The following is a 26,398-nucleotide window of genomic DNA, read 5'->3' as shown; positions in this document are numbered from 1 at the left end:
TTATATGATCTTACAACAGGAACATATGGCTCTATTGTCTTGTTTCCAGATGACCAAAGAACTTAGTGGGAACAAGACAAATTTTGCATGGCAACCCAAATCATTAAAAGAGGGAATTTTTATTTGAGATGCATAAAAAAATCCCAAGTCTGACTATACTGATCATTAAAGAAGTAACCTGTTTAAGATCCAATCACTGCAAATCTCCAGCGGCAGTCTGACAGCATTTCCAATGCACAGAGCTGTGGTCCTGCCAGAAAGCATTTAGCAAAACCAGGAAAACCAAGACATGGCATTCCTACTGATGCAGAAGTTACTTTGCATGAGTTATTCCTCATTAAAAAAATCCTTTCATGCTTCTGTATTCACCTTAAAGTGGCAAAATCAAGGTTCAGCTTCCATCTGTTTTTCCTATGTAGGTCACTTTTCTGGACTCTTGCCTAGCCCTTTAGGCAGGGCTGTGCAGGAATGGGAGCTGACAGCGGAGTTGCAGCCTGAGACTAAGCCCTGTGTCTGACCCTTCCTACCCACTCCTGGCAGCCTTAGACACAGTCCATGTCCCCACTGTGTCACCACTGCTGTGCACATGTGACCCCCAGTGCTGTGAGGGACTGAGAAAAAGAAACCCTTACTCCCTTTATACAAGCCACAGGGTTTTCAAGATCTTGCTTTTGCTTTTGAAATGTCCTCTCCTCTACATCCAGGCACCTAGAGCAAATAGCTGTCATCCCCACACTGCAGTTGGGCTCTTTTCTTTCTCATGTTGTTGCATGTCTTTCCCTGTTTGATCAGCTTTCTTCCATTATGAGACAGTCCCAGAAATCACATTCATATAACTAGGGACCACAAACACTACTGGATAATACTGTGTTTTGTAACAAGTGTTATCCCACAATGTCACATGACAGTTTGACTCATGGCCAGTTTTTAACTTCATTTTTGCCTGGGCTTGTATAGCTAGCAAGAACATCCCTTGCTTTCCACGCTGTATAGTGTTGACACAAGGCAGTACATTGCCTTCTTCCCCTAGACACTCTTGCAGTGGATGTGATGAGATCGTTTGTTGCATGGTTACTCCACAGAAGTCGTGTGTGTAGTTCCTGACTGACATGCTACAAAAGCAAAACCTTTCCCAGAGTGCAAAACAAAGGAACGGGCCAAGTCAGTGGGGCGGTGGCTGGCTTCGCCAGAGTACCAGAATTGTGCCGAAGGCTCGTGAAATCTCTTGCCACCTAAAAAGTGGGGAGGTCCCGTGTGCTAGATCTGCTACTCAGGGCAGTCCGCAAAGAGCCCGAAGCGGCCGCGGGCTCGGGGCTCCGCGGGGCTTCGGGCGCGGAGCTCGGCTCGGCGCGGGCGGGCCGGCAGGGAGCGCTCCAGGACCGCCAGCCGCCTCCCAGCCGGCCGCTGCGCGGCAGCAGCGCATCCCGGTTCCCATTGAGAAGGAAACGAGGGAGCAAAGCAGCAAAATACAAAAGAAGGAGGTTCTCTGCATCCGGACAGGTGGGTTTTCTCATTCGCTTTGCTGGGGGCACAGGCCTTAGCCTTCAACTGGAACAGGAGGCCTCGCTGCCGGGAGACCTGTCCAGACAGAGTGCAGAGCTCTTAGCCATCTCCAGTTCTGCTCCCAGTTGGTCTCTTGAGGAGCTGAGACCTCTTCTCTCTTTACCTCCCTTCCTAGCTGGAAGAGATGAATTAATTTATCCGTATTTCTAGATCCAACATGACAGCATAAGTTGCTTCTAGTAACCACTGAACTCTTGTACTCGTCTTCCCAGCTGCAACACTTTCACTTTTGGCTGAGATCCCAGACAGGTAGCTGTATTAGCTGACAATGCCAGAGGGGGCAAAAGAGTTAAGCCCTTACAGCTGCCGTGAAGTAGAGCCAGGTGAGACATCAATGGCTACTTTAAGAGGGCAACACATTAGGAATCAGATCGGTACTTTGAATGAGAACTCACAGCATAGCAGATTTCCTAAGATTTCCTCCTCCTTCATCCCTCACCTGCCTTTCATACCTTGGGTGATACTGGCAGTGCAATACACTCTGACAGCTGCAGTATCAGGGAAAGAACATGCCAGAAGGACTGTAAAAGGAAGTACTACAGAGTGAAAGCAAGACATGAGACACTCTCAGATGTGCAGTAAGAAACTGGAGTCCCCCTTTTGCACACTTTGCTTGCTCTGCTCTGTACCAGAGCACTGCCCATGGACTCCCAAGGACATACTGCCTTAGGGCCAAGCTCCTCCCTGTGCAACTCTTGTCTTTTCTTCATCCCTAGTACTGCCTCGAGTCTGTCAGCTGGTGCAGTGACTAGGAAATAAGATCTAGTCTTGCTTTCCCACTCATGCAGCACATGGCCTAGAAACTTTTTCCTCTGTGGAAAGAGTGAGCTGCTCTGCTCCACATTTAATGGACAGCAAAATCAATTGTCAGTTCTTACAGGCAAAGAGACTAGGGACCAGCACATTATTAAGCCTACCTGGAAAGGTCAGCTTGCTAATAATGGAAGAGCTAGGTGCTCCAGGAATTACTGAAATACAGCAATCCACACAAATCACCATCCCAGCCAACACTACTGCAGCAGCAATTATCAGCCCAGGGCCCAAAGATAAGCTGTAACAGGAAAGGAAAAAGATGCTTGGGGCATGCCAGACACAACCTGTGATGGCAAGATGCATATTGTACCTATGCAGTAGCTGTTAGGGGAACAGGAGGAGAGCTCAGCAGAATACTCCTCTCTCTGCAGCCAGCTATGTCAAGAAGAGGGAGATATTCCTGTTGTACATTTCTTGTCCCCAGCCCCTCCTGAGAAAAATACAGGACACATCATTCTTTTGTTTATTCCGTTTATTGTTCAATATGGGACAGAGCAGAGGTAAGATGTCTCACAAGGGTCTAAGCTGACAGGCTCCTTACTGATGGGCCTGAAGGATGCAAGAGACTATGGTTCCTCTCTTCCCTCCCCCTGTACTAGTGGCCTTCTCTCCCTGCAGCACTGCAGAGAAAGGGGGAGGCAAGGGCCAGCTTGACTGTGAGCTCTAATAGGTCAACATGATCAATGGGCATCTGAGGATTTTGTCAGTTCAGGTTGGAGGCTGTCAAGACTCTGAAACAAGCTCCCACCAACAGAGCTCCAACATGGTGAGGGGGTTAGCAACACAGCTAGAACAATGACCATGGAGGGGAAAAGCCTCAGAGGAGGCCTCTGTACTGACAGATGTGCAATGCAAGGTTCCTTGTTACTTCTGTTTCTTGCTCCTAATCACAAGGGACTCCAGGCTGCTTCAGTGTTTTGCATTAATAATATCCACAAACTCTGGCTTGAGAGAAGCTCCTCCAACAAGGAAGCCATCCACATCATGCTGAGAGGCCAGCTCCTTACAGTTGCTGCCAGTGACTGAACCTGAGGAGGAAGCAATATTAAGGCCAGTCCTAGATAAAAATGGGGACAGGACAGGGGTAAAACTTGCAAGATACTAGCCACCTCTTACTCTGCAGATGGCAAGACTGATGCAACTGACTCACATTCACCCCAACAAGCTAGTATGTGGTTCTTTATGCTCTGCCAATCTCAAGTTTCCTCAACAGCAGAGCAGATAACATGCTGTACAATTGTTGCAACAAGCAGAGAAACATAGTGCTTCCTGCACTGGAAAGGGGCAGACACATTTACCTCCATAGATAATTCTAGTTGACTGAGCAACAGCATCAGACACGTGGCTTTTTAGCCATCCCCTCAGCTTCTCATGAACTTCCTGAGCCTGTGATGGAACAAAAAGTCTGAGGGCTGAGCCATACAATACCCTTCCAGAGAGAGAGCTGTCTTGTTCCATCTTCAAGGAGATGGATCTCTTTAGTGGGAAGGACCAGTTGGCCACCTACTTAGCATCATACCTGTTGAGGAGTTGCAGTTTTACCAGTACCAATAGCCCATACTGGCTCATAGGCAAGAACCACTTTACTCCAGTCCTTCACGTTATCTGGAGAAGAGAGAAAGAGGTTTAAGGTAAGCACAGTGCCCCATGCAGAGAAAGGCAGAGCTTTCTAAAACATGCAGGACTGCTACTAACATGGTCATTACTATTGCTGCAAGTGTTCACGCACACACATCTGTAGCCTTCCAGAAAGGCCAGGAACAGACACAATGCCCATTTCCCAAATGGCCAAGAAGTGTCCGTTTTCTTCCCTTACCAGCAATAGCTTTGGTCTGTTCAAAAACCACCTTCTCTGTTATGCCAGCTTCTCTCTCATCCAGCTTCTCTCCAATGCAAGCAATGACACCAAGGCCTTCAGCTAGAGCATGAGCCACCTTCTGCCCAATCAACTGGAAATGGAAAGAGAAACAAGATGAGTGACAGCCCACTCCTGCATTCATCTTTCCCAGCCACTGCTCACCCCTCCAGCCTACACAGAGTGATGGCCTAGCTCAGATATTCCTATCTCAGAGTCACTCACCTCATCAGACTCTCCAAAAACATGCCTCCGCTCCGAGTGGCCCAGAATCACCCATGCAGCTCCAATATCTTTGATCATTGCTGGGCTGGGGAGAAAGGAAATAATGGTATTGCCTTACACCTCCAGGGGAAATTCACTTCCTAGAAGCACCCTGGCTTTACTTTTACTTTTAGGCTTACCTGATCTCTCCTGTAAAAGCTCCCTTTGGTACCTTATAACAGTTTTGCGCTGCAACCCCAATCTTTGCATCAAGCTTCTGACAGGCAAAGTCAAGGTAGATAGAAGGGGCTCCACAAACCACCTCTGAAAAGCAGAGAAAAAGAGTTAACCTTGAGAAGGTATATGGGCAGGAACTGCACCCAACCACTTACCCTGAAGCCCAGCACTAAGAGGTCATCCTTCTCTCCTCCACTCCTGGGAAGACTTAGCCTGCCTGCCCTTACTGACATTTTGGGGATCCTCTGCAGCAGCAGGGATATTCCTGCTCTCAATTATCTGATGACTCAACAGCAGGGAGGAAACCCTTTCTAGTAGCCATATAGGTGAGATCAGGCAGACAGCCAGGTCCCTAAGCCAGTTCACACAGGTCCCTTGGAAACAGCCCAGCTGAGAAACTGGACAAGAATTCTGTCCTATTGCTGAAAGCTTCATTGAACCGGGTGAGAAAAGGGCAGCATCAGGTTACATCTGGGATTATATCTGGGTCTAGCAGCAAGTAACCATCTTGTAGCCTCCCAGGCTAACATAGCTCTAGAGTGACCTCAGTTGAAATACTGTACTCTGCACTCCTTGATCCCAGGCATCAGATAAACTCAAGAGTATATGGGGGGGATGGATGTTGGAGAAGACGTGCAGAAACGCTAAGAGGCAGGGGTAAGGCCAAGAAAGAGGAACAGAGTCTTAGGGAGGTAAGTGGTCAGAGGCCTAATGCCACCCAGCTTGGCAGAGCCACAGCAATACCGTGCCCATGGACATGAGACTTGCAAGCACTGCTTGACGGCAGGCACCAACAAGGAAGTTCCCCAGAAGCAGCCTGAGACAGCACTAAAGGGGCCCCCTTCCACGGGGCAGGCAGCGAGGCCCCGTTCTCAGTAGCGGAGGCCCCGCACAGCGCTGGGGGCAGCCGACGAGCGACGGGCTCCTCCCGGAGGCCGCAGCACCCCTGATGCGGGGCCGCACGGCCCGTCCGGCGTTTCAGCGCCGCCGCCCGAGCGTGCTGCCGGTGGCGGCTCGCGTCCGCCGCTCGGCCAGGCCGCGCGGGACAGCAGCCGCTGGGCGGGCACCGAGGCATATACGGCACCGGAGAGCAGCGCTGCCCTTTAGCGGCCCAGGATCCGGTTTCGCGGGTACTTTTGGCCCCACCACCGGGTTATATATAGGCCCCATCCCTTCGCCGCCCTTTGACATTTCCCGGTCCCTGCCACCGGGCCCCGCCGTTGCGGAGCGCCCGTCGGCCCGGGCGTGCCACCGCCCCGCGGTACGTGCGCGACGTGCGGCCGCGCCCTCACCGGTGTCGGCGGAGAGCTTGGCACCGTTCAGCGTGTGGATGAGCTCGCCCAGGCTCTTCTTATCGCCGTTCATCTTCCAGTTGCCCCCCACGAAGAACTTCCTGGGCGCCATGGCGGGAGCAGGCCAGTACCGAAAGAGACGCGAAGGTCAGCAGCTACAGGCAGCCCCCCCGGCGCCTGCTTTTATAGGCTGGCAGCGCGGGAGGCCCCGCCCGTGGGCCCCGCCTCCCGCCGGGCCGGGCACGGCACCGCAGTGCGCGCGCGGCTCGCGCCGGGGGTGGGTCGCACCACCCCCGCCCGCGCGGCGCGCTCCCGCCGCCGGGGCGCGGGCAGGGGCAGCGCTCGCGCCTGTGCTCGCAGCGCGTCCGCGGGCGCTGCTGCCGGCCCTCTGGGCCCAGAACAAACCTCCCCCTTCTCAGCGATGTACAGAGATCAGAGGCCCTGCTCTGCCGCGAAAAATAAAAGGCCTCTGTCCCTGCTCAGTGGGGCATGCAGTGAGACAGCACAGAGGTCACGAAAGGGACTGAGACATGTAGGACTGCACTGTAAAGGAAGAGACATACCAGAACACACATGGGATATGACCATGCTGATCGCTGAAACATGCAAGGCTCTGCTACTTTTCTAATCTCACAGCTACAGACCTTAGCACTTTTCATTTCTAAAAGGAGGCATGAATCAGACACTTTCCTACAGTATTTTGACACTTGAGCAAAAATGCATTAGGCCTACCAGCAGTGGGACAGAGGGAACCAGGACAGAAGGTCACCCCTAGCACTCTGTCCCCCATGGTCAGCAGCTCTTTGATTGCAGGGACTATAGATTTAGTCCTCACCCCAGCACTCAAAAGCAGAGATAGCAGGGATGGAAGGGGGAAGCCACTGCTATAGTAGCATCAGTGGGCACTCATGGTGCCTTTGCTACACAAGAGTAGCAGTCTGCTTTCACCAAAGGCAAGAGAACCACACCAGCACTAAGTGCCCTCTGCTCATAGTACAGAAGAACTCAGACCTCAGCTCTTGGAGAACACCTAACAATACACAGAGCAGACAGAAACCAGGGGGGTATTTAGATGTTTATTTTATCCTTCGTGTATTTTGGCATGTAAAGGGCACACAAAGAGGGGGCACTGCTCATGGCCCATGCTGCTTCCTGCACTGCTCCCTTTTCTGGGAGGATCGGGCTGAGAAGTCCCCCCATGATATACAAACCACACATACACACAAGCCCCCTCCTCTTCTAGACAGTAAGGAGGTGGCATCATCCCACTAAGCAGCAAAGCACTAGGGCTGCGTGTGTCATGAGGTGATGGGGATAGTGAGGACATTTCCTATAGAAACAGATATTCCCCCCCACCTGCTGGACCCCATTCACTCATGTCCATGGGGGCTCCAGCCCCAGTCTATTAGTCAAAGAACTCTTGCCTCCATGTTGCAGCAGTGGCACATATGGAGAGAGGCCATTAAAAGGAAGAGTAGGCGAGGAGCACCAGGGGAGAGATAGACCCTGCTCTTATCCTCACTGCCCCCCACCCCATCCCCCCCATGCCTTCAGCCCATTTTCCCCCCTCCACACACAGCAAGAGGGCATTCTAGCTGGGAATCCGCTGATAGAAGTAGATGTAGCCCAGATCCTTGGGGGGCTTCTCAGAAGCACAGACTTTCTGGTCGTTGTAGATCACCCACCTGCAACAGGCAGAAGGGAAGCTCAGGGATGCTGTTCTGTTGCTATGACACTGTTTGATTCCCCTTGCCTGCTCTCCTCCTCCTAGTAGTTGCCATCACCCTCCCTGCAAGACCCTTGAAGAAACAGGGGAGGACAGTGATTTAAAACTCTACCTTGGGGTCGCCTTATCCTGTGAGAGTCCTTCTTACCTGCCATCTTTCTTGATGTGACAAACATAGTGGCCACACATAGTTGAAGTGCCCATGTGGCTGATGAAGGCAAACAGCTGATATTCTTGAGGAGGGAAAAGAGGAGTGATCAGGGAAAGAGGGAAGGCTTCATACCTGAAACACCCTACATAAGGCCCTCTCCAGAGAAGAATTTCTGATGTATGAGACCTGGTCTGTGAGACCTGATGGGTGACAATTTAGAAGTGGGCTCCTGTCAAGATTGACTGTGAGGATTTGGTCTCAAGGAGTGCAGGGAATAGGAGATGGTAACTCCTGTCCAACCTCACCTCTTCCAACTGCTTATCTGGCTCATGCATGATGGATGGTTAATCAGGGATCCCCCTCTTTATGGCACCTCCCAGACAAGCAGCATTGGCATCAATTTTCCAAACAGACTGAAATTTGGCTTTTCAATGGGAGCCTGAAGAACAGAAAAGCCTCCAGAACTGGCTGGGAGAAGGAAGCACAGTGCTCCCCATCTTTCACTTGACAACACTTCCCCTGCCTCTCAGGAGGGCTCATCTGCTTCCAGGTAAGTCTTAGCCTGAAGGGTCTAGGCCCTACATCGCCATCCCTCTCCTTTTCCTCCCTGCTCCCACCATTTCAGCAAACAAATCAGCTTTGTGGAACCTGCTGCTAGAAGCTACAGGACTGGATGGATTAGGAAGGGTAAAGCGATGCTGAGTTTGCACCCAAAAATGCATGTTCCTACTGCTTGGAACTCACTTCCAGGCCCATCGCGCACTTTAGGACCCACAGGGATGGATTCAGAGATGGACTCAGCTGCTGAGCGCCCCTCTGAGATATCCATAGCAGCTTCTGCATCAAGGTCATCGATATGACTAAAGATCCAATCCACAGCACGCTCCAGACTATTGTTCTGGAAAGAAGAGTAGAATACTGTGAATTTGGGAATGCCTGTTCCTCAGAACACCATTTCAGTTTGACATCATCCAGGCCTCTCACCGTGGCTCTAAGTGCTTTCATAGCCTGGTCCCGGGAGAAGCCCATGGAGACAATGGTGGCCACACTGTCTTCTGAAGGAGGGTCTGGGCAGGCAATAGTTGACCCTGGTCCACTGGATCCAGGGAGAACTAGAGGGTTAGCAAAGTCTGCAGTGGGAAACAGAACACAGCTCAGAGCAGTTAGATCTCTCTGACAGGGATACAGTTGGAGGTCCAAACTACTTCAGCTTTCCACTACTGCAGTGGGACAAGGCAGTACAATGACCCAGGTGCAATAAGCTTTGTCATGGCCATGTGAGCTCATACCTGGATCATCCATATGTGACATGACCCAGTTCATGGCAGCCTCAACCCCACTGTTCCCTGTGTAATACACAGCTTTGCGGCAGGCATCCATGGGAAAGCCCATCTCCACTAGCTGGATAATCACTGACTCGTCCAACATGGGAGCTGTGGAAAGACAGAGATTAGAGCCACCCACTCCCACCCAGCCCTGCCTGCTCCATGTTGTGCAGTCTCATAAAAATCCCCCAAACCACCATTGCCTGGCTTCATTTCACAGAAGTTCTGTTTCTCTGCTCTACTCAGCCTTTATATTCTTTCTTCCTCTTCTGAAATGCACAGTCACACACACAGGTACCCCAGGGGACAAAAGGATTCAGCTTATGAACTCAGAAGCACTGGCTCTCCCCTACCCTCCAAACCCTACCTCCCACTGTGCTTTGTGAAAACAAAATACCTCTACCAGCTAAGTCTTATATAAACCCCACCCCTGCCACCCGTAAATGCACTAGACATGCCACATCCCAATCTTACACAGTATGAGCTTCAACACACTCCCTTGCGTAACACCCTTGCATAACAGGCATGCAAGGAAGGCAGCCGGCATTCACTGACAGAGGGATAGGAAAAGACTGAGCAAGAGGAAATTGCTAGCATGGGAGACAAGACAAGGAGAGCAAGGAAGTGAGTCAGACATCAGGAAAAGAGGAGGAGAATCACTAACATGTTGGAGAGGAGAAGTGAGGGGAGCAGAAGGAGTCGTCGTCCTCGTTGCCATAGAACCCCAGGCTACCTTTGGGCTCATCTGGTGTCACTAGTGGGGGTGCGATGTCTGGCATTTCTTCTTCTCCATCTTGCAGCCCTGTTCCTTGCAGTGCAGAGATATCCAGCTCCTCTGGCATTTCAATGGAGACATCTGCAAGATACATTATTTGCTCAGCCTCTCCATAGGAGCAGAAACCAAAGGACTTATTTGGGAGATCTAGAAAAGTAAGTCACTGGGGATACAATACACACTATGGACTGCTGTCCTTGTGAGGTAGTTATTTTCCTCTTTCCAGTAACAACTACAGAGCCCATATATGACACCCAGTACCTATATGCTCTGTAACTTCTCCTTTTTCTTACCAAGCTTTTTGGGCACCCAATCCAGGCCAAAAGTGAATTTCTTGATTTGGATTACCAGATAATCTGGGAATGACGCAAATCGTGTTGTTCTGAAAAACATAAATATCACAGCTAGTTTTTATACCTTGCCAGCAATGATTGAGGGCTTCTAGTTGATTCAAGAAAGCAGTGAGTAGGGCAGAGGCATGTCCTAAGGCAGGGATGCATGTATTTGCAGAGCTGTGGAAGATTCTCATGTGCTGAGCTTAAAGTTCCTCAAACACAGAACAATTTTTAAAGCAGATGCTCTGACCAGATGAGTCTGAATGTAGCATTTGCAAAACCTTGAAGGATGAGGAAAAATAGTGCATGCTCTCTATCTTCCAATCCTGTTTTTACAAGCCTCCTCAGATTTTAGTATTTAATTAAAAGTCTAATCCTTAAGAAATGTAGGGGAAAATAATATCTTTTATTAGACTGACATACAGCTGGAGAAGCTGACAAGCCTTCAAGCACAAGAGTACTTCTTTGCATATGAGGCAGAAGCAGCAAATTTTAAGCTAACAATGGCTCTGAATTTGATTGAATGTAATTAAGTAAGTTAGACAATTTGAGAAAAAGGGTGTTTTGCATCTGTGAAACAGAGGGGAATGTTTTTGAAGGGAGAAGAAATAGACAGACAGATACTTATTATTGGTGTAATATTGAGGGACTGTGGGGGATAATTGTAACGTGCTGTAAAATTTATTAAGCAATGGTATATATTCAATGCTAATTCTTAAGAAATGCTTGAACACAACTCATTATTTAAAAGCTGAACAAAACATTACTTCTCAATGTGATTGTGTTACTGACTTAATTTATAGTGGCTATTGCTTAACAGTAGAATATTTGTTAGAAAAACACTTCCATTTTAGTGGACTTACTGGGTTCTTTGAGGACAACTCTCTCATTGTAGAAATATAGTCAGTAGCAACATAGCAGGAAGCTGCTTAAGTTTGCAATCTTCTCACTACACCTTTGCACTATTGCATGTGTTGCAGGCAGTGAGACAAGTTAAAGCTGCTTTTTAAGCTTTGATATTGCTATTTGAGTTAGCATCCTTTAAAATAACTGAAAGAAATTCTATCTCAGGGCTCTGGTTTCTGAAACTGATGCATCTGTTACACTCAATGCTTTTCCTCAGACTTTGATAGCTAAAAAACTTCCTTTAAGAGGTTCCAGAGACCAAGCAAGACCAGTGTTGCCATATTCTGTCAGCTACTGATTTTAAAGCTAAATTTCAAATTTAGAACAAAAGCTGGTCATTTTCTGGATTATTACTGTATCTTCATAGCTCTGCAGCAACTGAAAGCTAGTGGTAAGGATTTCACTAGCATTGCTGTAATCCTTTGGGGGCAGACCCTCCAGCACTAACAAACTGATCTCCCCTCTGTTTTACAAGGGTGCTTTGATGTCCTGCAGGCGCAGGATACAAAAGGCTACAAAACCTTGGTAACGCTTCTTCCCCAAGCAACTAAACAAAGAAGTTCCAAAAGATGCAGCTATATCCAGTTCATCATAGTTCATCTAGTCACCCACACACACTCACTTGAGAGCCACAGACTTGGCCTGCAAGGCTGTGCTCCAGAAGTCATCCACCTGTTCTGGAGCTCCATAGGCCTCTAGGCAGGAGCTGAAAGGCACTTTAGCTCGCACCAACTCAGGCAGCGGCTGCTTCTCCTCTTCTGCCTGCCGCTTCTTCTCCTCATATTCCAGTAGCTCGTCTAGGTAATAAAGGAGAGGAGTCAAAGACCACCTCTAGGTACTCATAAAGCACTTGGTGTAAGCAACACCCAGAGACAGAATAGGCCTATAGATACAAGCCCTCAAGAATGGAGCATAAAGTAGACAAATGTCTTCCAGTGAGCACTGTTGTACTACTGCAGTTCTATTTTGCTGTTAAATCACAGTCCAGCTTGGGGTGTAGGAGGGAAAGGCTCTGGAGAGACATCACTATGTCATATCACCTCTGAGAAAACAGCCCAATCCCACAAGAAAAGCAGGTGGAGGATCTGGCTTCAGAAGTGGTAAAGGCATTCCTTGAGGAAGTCCCTTTCTCATTTATGGAGTTCTGCAAGAAAAGTACAATCTCCAACCACAATGTTTGCCACTGTTCTGGCCTTCTGCATGTTACTGACCTTTGTTGAGTGCAGCATCCATGGGTACGGGCAGCTGCATGATATAGTCCACACGCTGGGTATATTTCACCTTTTCTGTGGCCAGGCACTTCAGCTTCTCCTCCACCAGAAAACGGAAGACCTCATTAGGGTTCTCCGAGCTGCGGCAGTTCCTCTGAAGAGGGAGAGATTAAAATCATCAGAGGTGTAGCATCGGAATGTAAAAAATAAATATCTACAGCAGCAGCAGCCCCACACAGGATGTGGCCAAACAGTATTCACTTCTGCACCCAGTTCACTGGAAAAGCTAGCAAGAAGGAAACTACAGCCAACCCCAGGAAACCATGCTATTCCTGCTTCTGAAGAAGACAATATGGGTCTCCAGCTGCGCCATTCACAAAAGAGATTCTCTTTGAGCAATCAGCCCTTGAGACACAGCCTGGCAGAAGGCAGCACTCTTTCTTTGCTCTCACAGATCCTGGCTGCTCCATTTCACTGTGTTCTTTCCCTTTCTCTGCTCCAATTGCCGGCTTCTCCCCTCCCCTCCCTGACCCCTAATATCAGTGATAGCACTGAATGGGTAGAAAACAAAGATGGGCTTTTCTGAGACTTGACATACAGACTCAGCTATTACCTCCACCATGTTGATGAAGTGCAAAAAGAATTCCTGGGCGTCCTGCTGTCGGTTGGTGGAAAATTCTGGGTGCCCCTTTCCAATGAGAGACTTAAACATGCGTGGAGCAATGCCATTTTGCACACCCTGGAAATATCAGAGCAAAAGAGGAAGGTGATCATAATTTGCCAAGCATGTGTCCTGGCCTGTAACACGCTACTCTTAGCCATGCTCTTCTTCAGGTGACAGGGCCCCAGGCTGAGCCCCGGGACAGGTCTCCAGAAAGGGTTCTCCCTCCTTTTCCATCCAACACACACATACTTCACACACACCCTCATCATGAGGATACTGAGTCTAAGTCTCACCTTCTGATCTGGTTGCTGTTCCCCATCTGCAGAAGCTGGCTTTGAATACTCCCCAGAAAGTAGCCCATGGCCCAGTTTGGCTCTGGAATGATGAAGAAGTCACTGTTAGCATCAAACTGCCTTCTTCAATCCCTTTTACTCCAGGAACCACATCAGCCATCCAGTTTTAACACTACCATGGACTGTCAATCTCATAGAGATCAGCTTACTCTGCTGTGTCAGCTGAGATCATCTCATCTTGGTCTGCTGTCTCTGGTCCCATGAGACATCACTCACTTGAAAGTCACCAAGACTTTCAGGCACCAAGCTCAGTCATTGCTTGCACAGTGGGGAGAACATAAAGGAACAACTTCCATTTTTCGACAAGAAGGCAGACAGTGCAGAGCCACACAGCAGCTGTCTAACAGCCAAACTATGTTGCAGCCTGACATGGGTAAAGTAGCACTGTATCTAACTGCACAGTAAACAGCAAGGCACAGTGAAATTGCCTGAGGCAGTACTGGTGTGAGCAGACTGATCACATTTTCCCATGGGAAAGATTAAGAATTACTGCATGAGGCAGATAATGGACAACAGTAACACTCTATGATTTCTCCTAGGCCCAGACCCTCCTGCTATTCCAATTCATTACTATTCCAATTCACCACTGATGTCATTTGTCTGGACCATGCTGTACCAACTCACTCCTTTGCCCAGGCAAAAATCTTTCTGGCTGTCTCAACTCAATCCCCTCCTAAATGAACATCTCACTCCAGATTGAGCATCTCTTTGAACTCAGAATCCTCCTCTGAACTCTCTTCCACAAATGCCACCCTCCATTTCTTTCCCCACAAACCTCCTAACACTGCTTTGGTGTTTTAGAGCTGATGTAGAGACACAGAGAACCCATGTATTTAAACTGAAATACCCTCCCAAATCTTGTGCTCCTTCTTCCGTATATTGTCCTGTTACTGCTTGCACAATAGCTCTTGCAGGAATAAGCGTATCTCTTCAGGCATATATGTTATCCATCAAGGCAAAGTTGCCTAAACCTCTGTAAAACTTTGCTCTGAGCCATCTCCCTCCACTGCAGAAAGCGAGCACCTCTGCTGTTAGTGCAGATGGAACACACCCACCAGAAATCCCCCCATGGTAACAGATGGTACTGCATTCCCCACATAATACATATAAGATCATGGCTAGGCCTCAGACATCTTTTGAGACTCTCATGAACACTGAGGTAGGTGCACTCTGTCCTCTCCATCTAGGGCATTCAGCTGAACCTTCTTGTCTTAGATCTTTACTGATCACAAGAGGATCAGTGTCTCAGGTGACAGACATGGAGACAGAAAGGCAAGGCTTGAGGAAGAAACCTGCAACAAAACACACTGTAGCAGCGCAGAGGGGACGCACCCAGGCAGCCTCAGCCTTCCTCCTCTCACCAAAACTCTACGTACACTTGTGTGCTGAAGTCCTGTGTGGGGTCCGAAGGTGCACTTTGGAATATCTTCTCCAGCTTGTCCACATACCTGCAAAGCAAATCAGGGCAATCTAAGGGACGTATGGATTCATCTGGTAAAGACACAGTTCTGAGCCGGATTCCTACAACAGAAGATCCCAGCCCTAAGGGACCTTTGTACTGATTCCAGTAGATCTCAGGCCAATGGAAAGAGGCAATTAAGCTCACTTACTTTCTCTGGAAGTCCGGGATACTGAACAGCACCTGCATTACAGAATTGAGGTAGCAACTGTTGCCCAGATTACGGATACCAGTGTACCCAGGCCCATAAAGGGGCTTGAGCTGCACTCCAGACTCTTGGATGAGCTCCCACTCCCCAATGCGCTGGTTCATATCAATTTCCAGTTCTGTCATTGTCTTGTCTGTCTGCGGAGGAGAGAGAACAGGAGAAAATCCTCAGAGATGACCAAGGGAACATTAGCAGTACCAAAAGGGCTATGCTGTAGAGAAACAGCTAAATCCATTCTGTTTGATTAGGATTTCTGTTTAAATTAGGAGAAGAGGAAGATACACGAAATGCTTTAAAATATCTGAATATCTGGGACAGAAGGACCCGTTTATAAGGCAGCAGGAAGAATGCTATGACATTAGAGATGTCTTACATGGGAGAAATCTGAATAATGCCCTGAAAAAGAGCCTGGAAATCAGGCACCAACACTGAATCTAGCAAACAAAGCTAAGAGTCTGGGCAGCTTCCTGGCAATATCTCCTGCAATTCTCCCCTCAAATAGCAACAATTTTGGACTATGCACACTAGGGTACTGACACAGAACTCCAATGGAATAAACATGAGGGACAGGAAAGAAGAGGCAAGGCAGCTCTGTCCAATAAAAAAAAAAATTTTTCTTGATCAGGAATGGTGCTGCATAGCCATGGGACTGAATTTTAACGATGCTCAGGAATGTGAAAAGCTAGGATCCAGCTAATAAATCTCAGACTTGCTACTCTCCCCCCTTCTGGGCCTGCACAGGAACTCCTTACCTTCTGCATCTTGAGCATGTCAATCCCAAAATGAGCAAGATGTTCTGCCAGGTTGGGATCCAACACCATATCGTCCTCATCGTAGGAGTAGACATCTATGAGGAACCAAGAGGAAGAGATTTACCCTGGCCTGAGATCTAAAATTCACTGCTGGATGGAGAGAACAGAGTGCTCAAAACTGGCAGTTTTGACAGACTGAACAGTTGGGTTTTCCTCTCCTTTCTCAGGAGAGTAGCACTACAGACAGAATATTGAGGTTCCCCCAGAATATACGACAAGACAAAAAACTTTGTCATTGATTAGGGTGCATCTGTGCCTGGAATGAGAAAAGTGGGTTACTGTGCCACCTACTCTTTACTCAAGCTTTGAACATAAAATTCTTTGATAAACATCTAACCACAGGAAATTAGAAGGAAATCTGGATAACTATTCTAAGACCCTTCAAATTACGAGGGAGGGGAGAAGGAAGGCCACGTTTTATCAGCCAGTTCTTTGCCTCCAACAAGAAGCAGGTCAGACTGAGGAAGTTCAGGATCAGATGACACTGCATGTTCCAGATCATAACATGGGCAACACTAGCTTGATACCTGGCGACCCTCACTTACTTGCCTTGTCAGAAACCAAAGTCAGTCTGAGTGGAGCCTGGCATCTATAACCCTCATGGGATCCCCCTTCTCACCAGCCCCATCAGGAGTAATCGTTCCCAGTTTCACAGCCAGTGGGTAGCCAGTTTCCCGGTAATGCTCAACCGCATGATTGTTGCCACCACTGCCATCAAAGTAGCGCCGACCACATAGGATGGCTCCATCAGTCATGTTCAGCCACAGGTTCTCCCTCATGTCACACTTGCTGCACTTCCAGCCACTATTGGCAAAGGGCAGAAAAAAAAGAGCTGTTAGGGGGAAACCTTTGGGTTCTACCTCCCAAGCCCTCTCCACTGCCGCCCGCTAATCACAGTAAGAGCAAAGGTTTCTGGGATCTCTTTCTTCTTTTACTCCAGGACACTGAGCACCCTAAAATACCTTAGGCTGCCCCTTCCCCTGAATTTACTAATTTGTACAAGCCACGCTCAGACACATGCTAAAGCTCCACAAAAGAAATCTCATCCTCTGCTGGAGCAATGTTCCCATTGCAGACACAAGACACAAGACAACAGTGATCAGGGTGGGTCTGGAATACAGAGGAATATAGCTAGCTTCAACTGTATGCTCACCATGGTGGGATGCGGATGTCGTTCTGAAGTTGATGCAGGGAAAAAGCGTGTTTGGAAATACGGCGAACCTCCCCATCCCAAGCCTGCACCTCCTGCTTCCGTGAGGCTGAATCTGCTGTCAGGATGGCCTCAACTGCACTGGCAATCTGGAATTAGGACAGCAGGAAAAAGAATAAAGGGCACAAGAAAAGAAATTCCTAGTTCCCAGTGCCACAACACTCCGTATTTAGGGTCAGATCTGCAAGTCAGTTGCATTAAGGCACTGTTCAGGAGCCTCAGTCAAAGGCCAGGACTTCATAATATAAAGCACTGTATAAGTGCAGAATACTATTACTTACTCCAGGCTGGGACTTCACAGCAGCTCTGCAGGATCCCTTTTACAGGACAGTGTTTTTTTCTGAGTAATGGTGCATTTCCGCCCTACCAACAGAAAACACAGCCGTCCACCCAAACATACCCTGTCTCTGACCATGTCTGGTAGTCCCTCCAGCCCATCACGAGGAATATCCAGATGCTCTGGGAAAATTACTATTTTTACATCTTCATCATATTCAAACTTTTCCTCTGTGATGTCAAATCCACCTTCTACACCTACAGAAAGACAAAGCATTGTAGTAACAGGCCAAACCAAATAGCTTGCAAGTCTTCTTTGCCCACAGCCTACAAGAAACAAGACACTATGATTAAGGCAAAGCTCTAGATCAATGATCCACAATCCTTCTTCAGCTTCTGGATCCTAAAGTTTCTGCTGGATGTGTGGAGTTCCACAGGAGTTAATATAAGCCTAGTGACAATAGGCTTGCTTTCCCCAGCTGCTTTTCATAGGTCCTTAGAAGGAATCTCCAGACCTTGACTACAATCAGAAAAAAACAAAACCTGCTTTAGAGTGACAATGGCAAGAACAGAGCAATGATAAAGCATTGCTGCTTGTCCTTCACAACATATCCAAGATGACGAATGGAAAAGTGCATGAAGAAATCATCTTCAAACTCCTAGTGGGTAGGCCTGGTCTACCAGTATCTTTCAAGACCCTGCCCCTTCTTCTCTTCCTTCCAGAAAAGACAATTCAGAGTCCAGAGCTCAAACAAAGAGAACTAGGAGTGCTTAGTCATCTCCAGAGTTACAGAAAAAGTCTTAGGAAAGGTATAGTACTAGCAGTTTCTCTTGCTGGCCTAGCTCTCTGCCTTCCAGAGGCTGACAAAGACATGGGAGTTCCCTACAAAACAGGATATTTGCCAGTTGCCATGAGTCAGGCTGGACAGTCACTGAAAAGTAACAGCAGCAATGGAAGGAACAGTTTCTGATTTATGGAGGTACCCAGGAAAAAAAAAGGTTTTTGAGAACATTATCTTGGCCTTTCCTGTTCTCCAAGAATTCACACCCTACATTCCAGAAAGAAACAGGGCAGAAGGCACTTTGCTTACTAGCAGCCTCATCTCCCTATGTTTTTTTGTTACTGAGTTTCCTTTATTTCTTTAGAAATGGCATGCGGTGGCTGCAGCAGATCCCTGAAGGCAATACGAGTCTTTGCTGTAACTTTAAGAGTTGATCGCCTCTGGCTCAAGAAGCCTGCATGCGTTGCAGTTGTTCTGAAAAACATTACTGTATTTGTACAAAACATTGTTGACAAAAATACCTGGTTCTCACAACATCTCCTGCAATTCCCCCCTCACATAGCAACAATTTTGGACTACGCACAAAACACCATGTAGGAATGGAGATGCTGCAAGCCTGAGTGATTTTAGAAATATTTGAAAACAGTCACTAGCATCATTTGAGAGGTCATCATGCAACAATATACCCAAATAATCCTTTCCTGTGCCTCTCTAGCACATCCAAGAGAGACCTCCTGTCATCACTTCAGAATAAAGCAATATGCAATCCCTCAGGATACGACAATTCCTGTGTAGTACAATTTCTACACAAACCAAAGTAGACTGCTGAAGTCCCCAAGTGTTGTTATGTGAACCTCCTGAAGTTCCAAATGAGAAAGAGGGTCTTCAGCTGGTAGACTGTCTCCTTCCCATCTTCCCCATATACATTCAATAGCATGAGGTCCCTGCCTCCCTCCCCACTGTTGTATCTAAACACCATAAATTCCAAAAGATACGTTCAACCAACATGCTGGCATGAGAGGCAAGCACTAAAATTTCTTTTCCACAGAGAGGGGAGCTGAGGTGCAGAGAGATCAAAGGATAGATATTAAAGTCAATGACACTTTGCTCTGAAATCTCTCCGATACTTTTGCAAATCTTCCATATTGGGATTAGTCCACCATCGTAATTTGGCTAAAAGAAGGGAGGAAAAAAAAAATCTCTCCTGGATTTGAAATCATTGACTCAACCACAAGTTGTTTTCTTTTATTCTTTCCTGCTCCATTGACACCACTAAAATGTTGTCACAGGAAGCTATTTGCTGACTTAGTGAGAACACTTGTTTTGGACCTTTGTAGAATTGAGGATGCAGAAGTAACTCACAATGCAGACTGGGCCTAATCTCTGCACAGGTAGCACAATCACACAGATAAAAGCATTGGCCACCTGAAGAAATGTAGATTCTAGTCTTAACTTTGCTAGAAGTGACCTTTGGGAGCCTATGCAACTCACTATAAAAAGGGGGAATGGCTGAAACTCTTAATATTGGTGTTTGTGCTCTGGCAGCACTGTGGTCACCAGATTTCTGCTACACAATGGCACAGCTAGGGAAAAAGTGAGCAAGAAGCAAGACCAGCTAGGTATAGGTTCTGCATTTCCCTCTAGTGGTCAGCCTCCAGAAAGGCCAAGAACCTGCTACTGCTAAAGATGTTCCCATCCTCTGCTTCATAGGTCTCCATAATGGTTCAGAAGGTACTAGCTGAAACCTGCAGCATCTTCATTGATTCCCACAACAGTTTTTTTCAGTTTGTGCAAAATAGTAATGGAACACCAGCATTTTCATTCCAAAAAAGGGCTTGTTTTTAATATTTGAATGCTTAGATATACTTCCTCCAGTATCAGGCTTCATATTTCAAAGAATTATTTGGCCAAAAATGTTAATACAGCATTGCCAGTAATTTCTTCCCCTTCTATATAAAAATCACTAGTTCAGTTTCTGAGAAGTTTAAAAAATAATTTGCTTTATGGGAAATCTCTCCATTTTCTCAAACTCACTTCAGCTCCACAATGGACACAGCTTTATCAAGCAACAGCCCCACACTGGATATACCCATGCCAAACTGAGTCAGGCATACAGAGTTAAGGGAGGATGCAAAACATTTATCTGCAGAAACCAAGATGCAGAGCACATGTTCTTTGAACATAGAACAAAATTACCACCTCGACAACTGTTTCGCAATAACTGACCTCCTAAGACACACTAGAAAACATTAAGTTTGAATTAGGTTGGGGCTACTAGCCTCAACCAGCCTAGGAAAAGAAAAGCCAGAGACATACCATGTGGCCAGGAAGCTCCAAAGGACTGGTCCTAAACAACAAGGAATATAGAGTACACAAGTGCTTTCTTACCAATAGCCAAGCGAGTTGGTTTCTTCCTTGGGGGATCCCCAGCACTGGAGTTGGTGTCTTCTTCCTTCTATTTCAGAGAGGATAAGAAAATAGTTATGGGGACAGGCATGCTATGGAAAGCCTTAAGGACAGAAGCTAAGCTACTGTGAAAATGGGAGGAGGGCAGAGAGAAATAGTTTGGGCAATCCATACAATAATTGAAAAATAGAAGAGCTGAAGAATTGGGATTCACCAAGAAAAATATCAGTTACATTTGAGAGGAGGGAAAACTCTGCAAACTGTTTTTACCGGTTTACGTGTTCTTTTGAGGTGCAGATAGACCCGCTGGCCTGTTTTCTGATAGTGCTTTTCCACATATTGCTTCCCAAAGCCCAGGAATGTGTTCATGCAAATATACAAGCCGCCGTCTGACTCCTGGAAAGGAGAGAGGAAAAACTGGTACAGAATGCCATTTCAACTGTTAGGATAAGCACATATTTACCTCTAGGAATTATTCATTATTACTATACTACTGAATTACTCTTCATTATTCATTAATGGCTACAGTTCATTCCTGTATATGAGCCTCTTAGTAGCTAGCCTGAAATAAGCTGTCAAGCCTTAGCCCAGCTGTCCCAGAAGAATAGGTGCTCCTATCAAGATAATGAATTTGTAAACCTACTTGCCTGTCGATTTTATGGATGCTACTGAATCAGGCCAGACTGAGTGAGATTCCCGAGGAGCTTATCTTGTAAAAAGTCCATAGCACACCCAGTTCACATGTTCAGAGCATGGTACAATCTTTACCAACAAAACTGTGTCACTCTGTCTGAAAGCCTAACTCCAGGTGTCATGTGGGACTTTGCCAAACTACAGCATGAAGAAGGTTAACAGATAACTTTTTATTTTTACTGCTGCTTCCCAAAGCTTGTGGGTAGCCTGAAACAGATACAGAGCGAGTTCACCCCACCCCACAAGCACCTAGAAAACTCCACACACATTCCGTAGAGATACTATTTTTAAAACAAAGAGGGAGGGGCCCAAATATAGAGATTGACCAAGAGGGAAAACACTAAGGAACTCCCAGCTTGTTTCCCACCATCAGACAGCTGAGACAGAGAGGGGAGCACATGGATAGGTGTTGCCGCAGGGCTCGGGCAGGGAGAGGACCAGACTTTCACATCCTACTTCCTTGAAGGACCTGCATCCTCTGACAGCAGCGCATTTTTCCGGCACTGGTGGGCTGGGCACAGCCCCAAGGGGAGCCGGTGCGGGAAGCCAAGGTGGGGGACTCACCCCCTGCAGCCTGGGCCGCCCCAGGTTCTCCCATGCCGGGCAAAGCGAGGGAGGGGCAGGGATGTCAGCTGGAAAAGGGACTACTGCCATCTTAATGACACAGCACCAACCTGCCCCCAGCCTGCCGGGCCAGGCTAGGCCAGGCGGTGGGGCCGAGGGGCACCGGGGGCAGCTCGGAGCCGGGCAAGGCGTACCTCCGCCCCGCCCACCGGCGCCGCGGGCCGGGCCCGGCTCTGGGGCACGCCCGCGCCCCTCTTCCTCACAGAACTACCTGTCCCGCCATGCCCCGCGCGGCAGGAAGGAGGGGGGGCTCGCTCCCCAGGTGCGCGGGGCGGGCCGCGCCGCTGCCCAGAGGCGTGAGCCACCTGCCCACGCCCGCCCCGGCGCGACAACTACAGCCCCCAGCGCACCGCGGCCGAGAGGAGCGCGGCGCGCGGCCTGCTGGGTGCTGAAGTCCCCACGGCCACGCGCTCCGCCCGACCGCACGCGGCCCCGGCCGCCAGGGAACCACAAGTCCCAGAGCGCCCCGCGCCGGCGGCACCCGGGTGCTTGGGTGGGCTGGGGAGCAGGAGCGAGGCGGAGGGCAGCCCAGGCGGGCGGCGCAGGTCGGCCGCGGGCTGCACTTACCGGCGTGTCAAAGGAAAAGGCGCATTCATCCTTGTGAACCCGGTCACCGGCCTTGGGCAGCCGGATGGACGGCAACACCGAGAGCAGCGCCTCACTCAGCTCCGCCATGACAGCGGCTCACTGCAGCACCACCCACAGCCCCACCCTAACCAATCAGAGACCCGCGTAGTCAAGTGGCCTCTGGCCAATCCCGTGGCGCATAGGCACAGCCGCGGAGAGGCCGAGCGGCGGGCACAGCGCCCCCCTGCAGTGCAACCCGACCGACTCGTCCAATGGCAGCCGCCTTCCTGCAGTTACGGACAGCCGCACGGAACGGCCGTGCCGACGCGCCGGGCTCCTCAGCCAATAGCGTCGCAGAGAGGGTCGGGGGCGGGGAGTCCCTTGAAGATTGACATCCGGCAGATGAATTTTGACCGTCGTTCCCACAGAGCTGGCCAATGGAGGCACGGGGGGAGCCAACCTCCCTCGGCCAACTTCAGGCCTCAGGAGCCTTCCAGAGCCGCCCAATCAGCTTGGAGGACGCTTAATTCTCTAGCGAATGGCGAGCGGCGCGCGAGCCGGGGTGATGTGCCAGAGTGGTCGCTGTAGAAACGCCCCAGGGGCCTCGCTGCGGGGCGGCACCCTCGGGAGACTGGCGTCGGAGCTGGCCAACAGGCGGGCGTGGGGGGCGGGCCGAGGCGGCCCTCCTCCAGGGCGGGGGCCAATGGGGCGGCGGCCGGCCGCAGCGCGGGAGGTTTGAATCGCGGCTGCGGCACTCTGTGGCTGCTGTCCCCTGCTTGGACGGGAGTGCGGGCCCGGCCGAGGCGGCGGGGTCGTGGCGCGCCGCCTGAGGCCATGGGGGCCTCCGAAAGCTGCCCCGTCACTCCCGTCTCCGACCCCCTCCTCAACAAGCACCTGGCGCACGTCAGCGATCCCCGCTCCCCCAGCGTCGGCATCCTGCGGACCCCCATTGAGGTACAGACGCTCCCCTGCCCCCGGGCCGCGCGTGGCCCCCCTCGGCGGGCCGGCCCCGTCCTGCCGGCGGGGACTGGGGCTGCCTCCGTCCACTCCTCGTCCAGCGCCTGCCGTCTCCGCAGGTGGTGAGCTCCCCTGGGGGCAGCCCCATGCCCGGCCCCACGGAGCCGGCAGCGGGGACCAGCCGGGACCGGGCCCCTCGCTTGCCGACGCCGGGCATTTCCCACACGCCTATGAAGGCCGTGCTGAACGGTGAGTCGGGCCCTCCCGCCGGGCCACAGTCCGCCGCCGACCCGGGGGGCGCCCCCATCCCCTTCCTTCGCCGACGCGGGGGACCCCGGCCGCGGCCGGTGAGGGTGGGCTGTCCACCCAGAGCGGTGGCTCACCTTGCCCGCCCTCTTCTCACCTGCCCAGACAGCGTGGACTGCCTGGTGAAGCAGCTCAGCGAGGCCTTCGGGGCCGAGGCTGCGCCTCCCGAGCCGATGTTGTCGGGAGTGGCCTGCCACCCCGAGGAGGCGGCTGCAGAGGAGCCTGCCCCGCAGAGCCCCGCGGTCGAGGCTGACCGGGAGGCGACCGCTGCGGCAGGGGAAGAGAGAGAGCAACCACCCTCTCTCAGCGCTGGCGGTGAGGCTTCTGTGAGGCCGGCTCGCCATGCTGGGCCCCCTTTCTCTGCAGGTAAGTGCAGTGCCCTCGAGGTCCACTGCAGGGGTGGCTGGAGGCAGAGACCCCCAGTGAAATACTGGGGTCACCTGTGCATGGCAGGGTTGAAGGAGAAATTGCAGAGGAGCCTTTCTCAAAAGCTGCAGGGAGGGAACTGGTCTCATCTTAGAGAAACATGTTCCTGCTCCTTACAGAGAGCCCTTATTGCATAAGGGCAAGTTAGCCCTGCAGCTTTCAGCGCCCTTTAAGTTAATAAGCAGGCTTTAAATATTGGGGAACATACTTGCCATAAATTGGAGGACTGGCCTCTACAGTGCTTGATGTGGGACATGAGACACCTAAGACTTTGTCCTGGAGAACTGCTGTGTCCTAGTTGAAGCATTCAGAGTCCTGACCTGTTTCCTATCTCCTGTATGTACCTTCTCCAGACCCACCAGGTTTACTTCCTTGCAGAAAATTTATCCACTCCTCCCAGTTCAGCAGTTTCTCATGGCCTCAGATAGCCTTTACTTGAGAGGCTGTAACTGGTGGACTGGAGGTCCCTTTGGGGTCTCTTATCTAACTGGTTTCTGTCAGGGATTGAAAAACTCCTCAATGCATAGACAAAATAAGAGGTAAACATACAGAGGAGCTTATATGTTTATACATCAAAAAATCTGAGGCAGGCTTTTCATTGTGGAGACCTATTCAAAGGGATCCTGCAGTTCCTCTATGAGGAACAGCTGAGGAGGGAGAATGGTAAGTACATGTAAGTGTTATGAGTGATGATGAATCTTTAATATAGATCATGCTGCAGAAAACTTTGTCCTGATCGTTTACCTGGGAGTCCTTGGGTAACATTCTCTTCTGTGCACGCAAGTAGACTAGATCATGAAGCCAGGAAGAACTTAAAATCCAGCATTCTCTGGACTTGCAATGACTTACTGATTTGTTCTTTGTTCTCTAAGGGAGCAAGCCCATAAGATGCAAGACCAGCAACAAAATCAGGGCAACATCTGGTGGAACTGGACGCTCTCCCCTCAGCATCTTACAGGATGATAATTCCCCCAGTGCTTTTGCGCCTTGCCAGGTAAAACTTAATGAGAGACACTGTGGGAGAGGAATGAGTGGAAATAAAGAATCCTCCAATTCTGAACTGGAGCCCTACAAACTATGGAAGCTGGGGTCTCCCAGGCCTGTAGAACCTGGTAACTTCGTAAGTACTTTTCTGTGAGTCAGTCTTTTATTTGTCCCCAGATCCCTCAATCTGGTTCAATGCTTGTATTTTCTACCTTATAATATTGTTCATTTCAGTGTATCCTCTCTTCTTAGGCTCTGGGAAGAAATCCATCACTCTGTTAGATATTGTCAGAGGAGAGCAAATCTGAATGGCCTGAAAAATGGGCTACATCTTCCACTGAAAATTAATTAACAAACTCTCAGTTAACTTGGGTTTTAAACTTGGTTGCTTTTCTGCTCTAGGGTAAGAAGCATGCACTGGGGGAGAACCTTGGGGAGAGGAAGGAAGTGACAGTGGATCTGAGCAGGAGCCTTAAATCTGGGAGCTGTACCTGGAGTGACTCGAACAAAGAGAACCATCAGTGTCCTTTTGTGGAGAATTAAATCTCCTTTCCCTGGAGCTTGCTACAATTTTCTTCTATATCTTGAGTCTTCTAGGTGTGAGAAATCCTGCGATAGACTGAAACTCCAGACTTGTGGTTACTTTTCTCATCTCTCCCTGTTGGGGAGGAGGTACATTGTGTCTCCTAGCATTGCATGTCTTGTGTACAGTGCTGGCTTTGTCTCTTCTGATTAAGTCAGCTGTATTGACTCACTATATGGTTCTTATCTGCTTAAGAGAAAAAAAAGCACCCTTTGTCCTGATAGGACAGTAGGAGTACCCTCCTTCCCCTGTGCACTGTTTTCTTTGGGGACAAAACTTGGGAACAAATAACTTAGTCTTCCATTAGCCCTAACACTCAGCCCTGTCCCCAATCTGTAACTCTGCACAGTAGAGCTGTGCTGAGAAGAAGCGTCTGACCTTGAATCTAGGGGTCTAGGACTCCAACTCATGTACTGTAGAATGGTCTGGGGAGTTACTCTGAAAGACTGAACTATCTAGGATCACTTCCTAAGTTCTGTTGCACCTACTGTGACTCTGGGCCTAATGTACACAGGAAACTGTAGCTCACTGCAAATATCTGGCCTGAGGGCAAAATCCAAAATAGGGGGAGGCAATATTGTGTGTTGGTAGTAATATCTTCACCTTCTGTTAAAGGTCAACAAAATATAGTGGTTTATCAATGGTCAGTAGTAAAGCCTTGAGATCCCAGGATATGGCTATAAGCCAACTGTTGG

General features: G+C 49.4%; 3 protein-coding genes across 8 annotated transcripts; 1 reads left to right on the top strand and 2 right to left on the bottom strand.

Annotated features, from left to right (window-relative positions):
* Nucleotides 1-2,830: 2,830 nt before the first annotated feature.
* TPI1 (triosephosphate isomerase 1) lies at nucleotides 2,831-6,144 on the bottom strand. Of its 2 annotated transcripts, XM_067303109.1 has the most exons (7): nucleotides 5,965-6,144; nucleotides 4,636-4,759; nucleotides 4,457-4,541; nucleotides 4,193-4,325; nucleotides 3,896-3,981; nucleotides 3,675-3,762; nucleotides 2,831-3,404 (listed from the first exon to the last, which is right to left on the bottom strand). In XM_067303109.1, exons 1-7 carry the CDS (start codon nucleotides 6,074-6,076, stop codon nucleotides 3,286-3,288), a joined length of 747 nt encoding a protein of 248 aa, XP_067159210.1. In that variant the 5' UTR covers nucleotides 6,077-6,144; the 3' UTR covers nucleotides 2,831-3,285. The 2 variants fall into 2 exon arrangements, with proteins under 2 accessions (XP_067159210.1, XP_067159217.1); XM_067303116.1 differs by lacking the exon at nucleotides 3,675-3,762.
* Nucleotides 6,145-7,026: 882 nt separating this feature from the next.
* Nucleotides 7,027-22,575, bottom strand: USP5 (ubiquitin specific peptidase 5). 2 transcript variants are annotated; one of them, XM_013958160.2, is made up of 20 exons: nucleotides 22,448-22,575; nucleotides 20,834-20,959; nucleotides 20,546-20,612; nucleotides 17,500-17,633; nucleotides 17,043-17,188; nucleotides 16,509-16,693; nucleotides 15,830-15,924; nucleotides 15,021-15,214; nucleotides 14,787-14,858; nucleotides 13,351-13,432; nucleotides 13,007-13,132; nucleotides 12,394-12,547; nucleotides 11,805-11,979; nucleotides 10,235-10,323; nucleotides 9,831-10,022; nucleotides 9,131-9,274; nucleotides 8,826-8,971; nucleotides 8,586-8,739; nucleotides 7,839-7,923; nucleotides 7,027-7,649 (listed from the first exon to the last, which is right to left on the bottom strand). In XM_013958160.2, the coding sequence occupies exons 1-20, from the start codon at nucleotides 22,553-22,555 to the stop codon at nucleotides 7,556-7,558; spliced, it is 2,568 nt and encodes an 855-aa protein (XP_013813614.1). In that variant the 5' UTR covers nucleotides 22,556-22,575; the 3' UTR covers nucleotides 7,027-7,555. The 2 variants fall into 2 exon arrangements, with proteins under 2 accessions (XP_013813614.1, XP_013813615.1); XM_013958161.2 differs by having other exon boundaries at nucleotides 9,900-10,022.
* Nucleotides 22,576-23,168: 593 nt separating this feature from the next.
* CDCA3 (cell division cycle associated 3) lies at nucleotides 23,169-25,948 on the top strand. Of its 4 annotated transcripts, none has more exons than XM_067303083.1 (5): nucleotides 23,169-23,401; nucleotides 23,524-23,653; nucleotides 23,816-24,076; nucleotides 25,009-25,130; nucleotides 25,523-25,948. In XM_067303083.1, exons 1-5 carry the CDS (start codon nucleotides 23,282-23,284, stop codon nucleotides 25,661-25,663), a joined length of 774 nt encoding a protein of 257 aa, XP_067159184.1. In that variant the 5' UTR covers nucleotides 23,169-23,281; the 3' UTR covers nucleotides 25,664-25,948. The 4 variants fall into 4 exon arrangements, with proteins under 4 accessions (XP_067159184.1, XP_067159168.1, XP_067159176.1 ...); XM_067303067.1 differs by having other exon boundaries at nucleotides 25,009-25,256; XM_067303075.1 differs by lacking the exon at nucleotides 25,523-25,948 and adding an exon at nucleotides 25,373-25,512 and having other exon boundaries at nucleotides 25,009-25,256.
* The last annotated feature ends 450 nt before the right edge of the window (nucleotides 25,949-26,398 follow it).

This window comes from Apteryx mantelli, chromosome 1 (assembly GCF_036417845.1).
Source record: "Apteryx mantelli isolate bAptMan1 chromosome 1, bAptMan1.hap1, whole genome shotgun sequence".
Lineage (NCBI taxonomy): Eukaryota > Metazoa > Chordata > Aves > Apterygiformes > Apterygidae > Apteryx > Apteryx mantelli.
The sequence above is the reverse complement of the archived record's forward strand: the minus strand, read 5'-3'. Positions and strand labels throughout refer to the sequence as shown.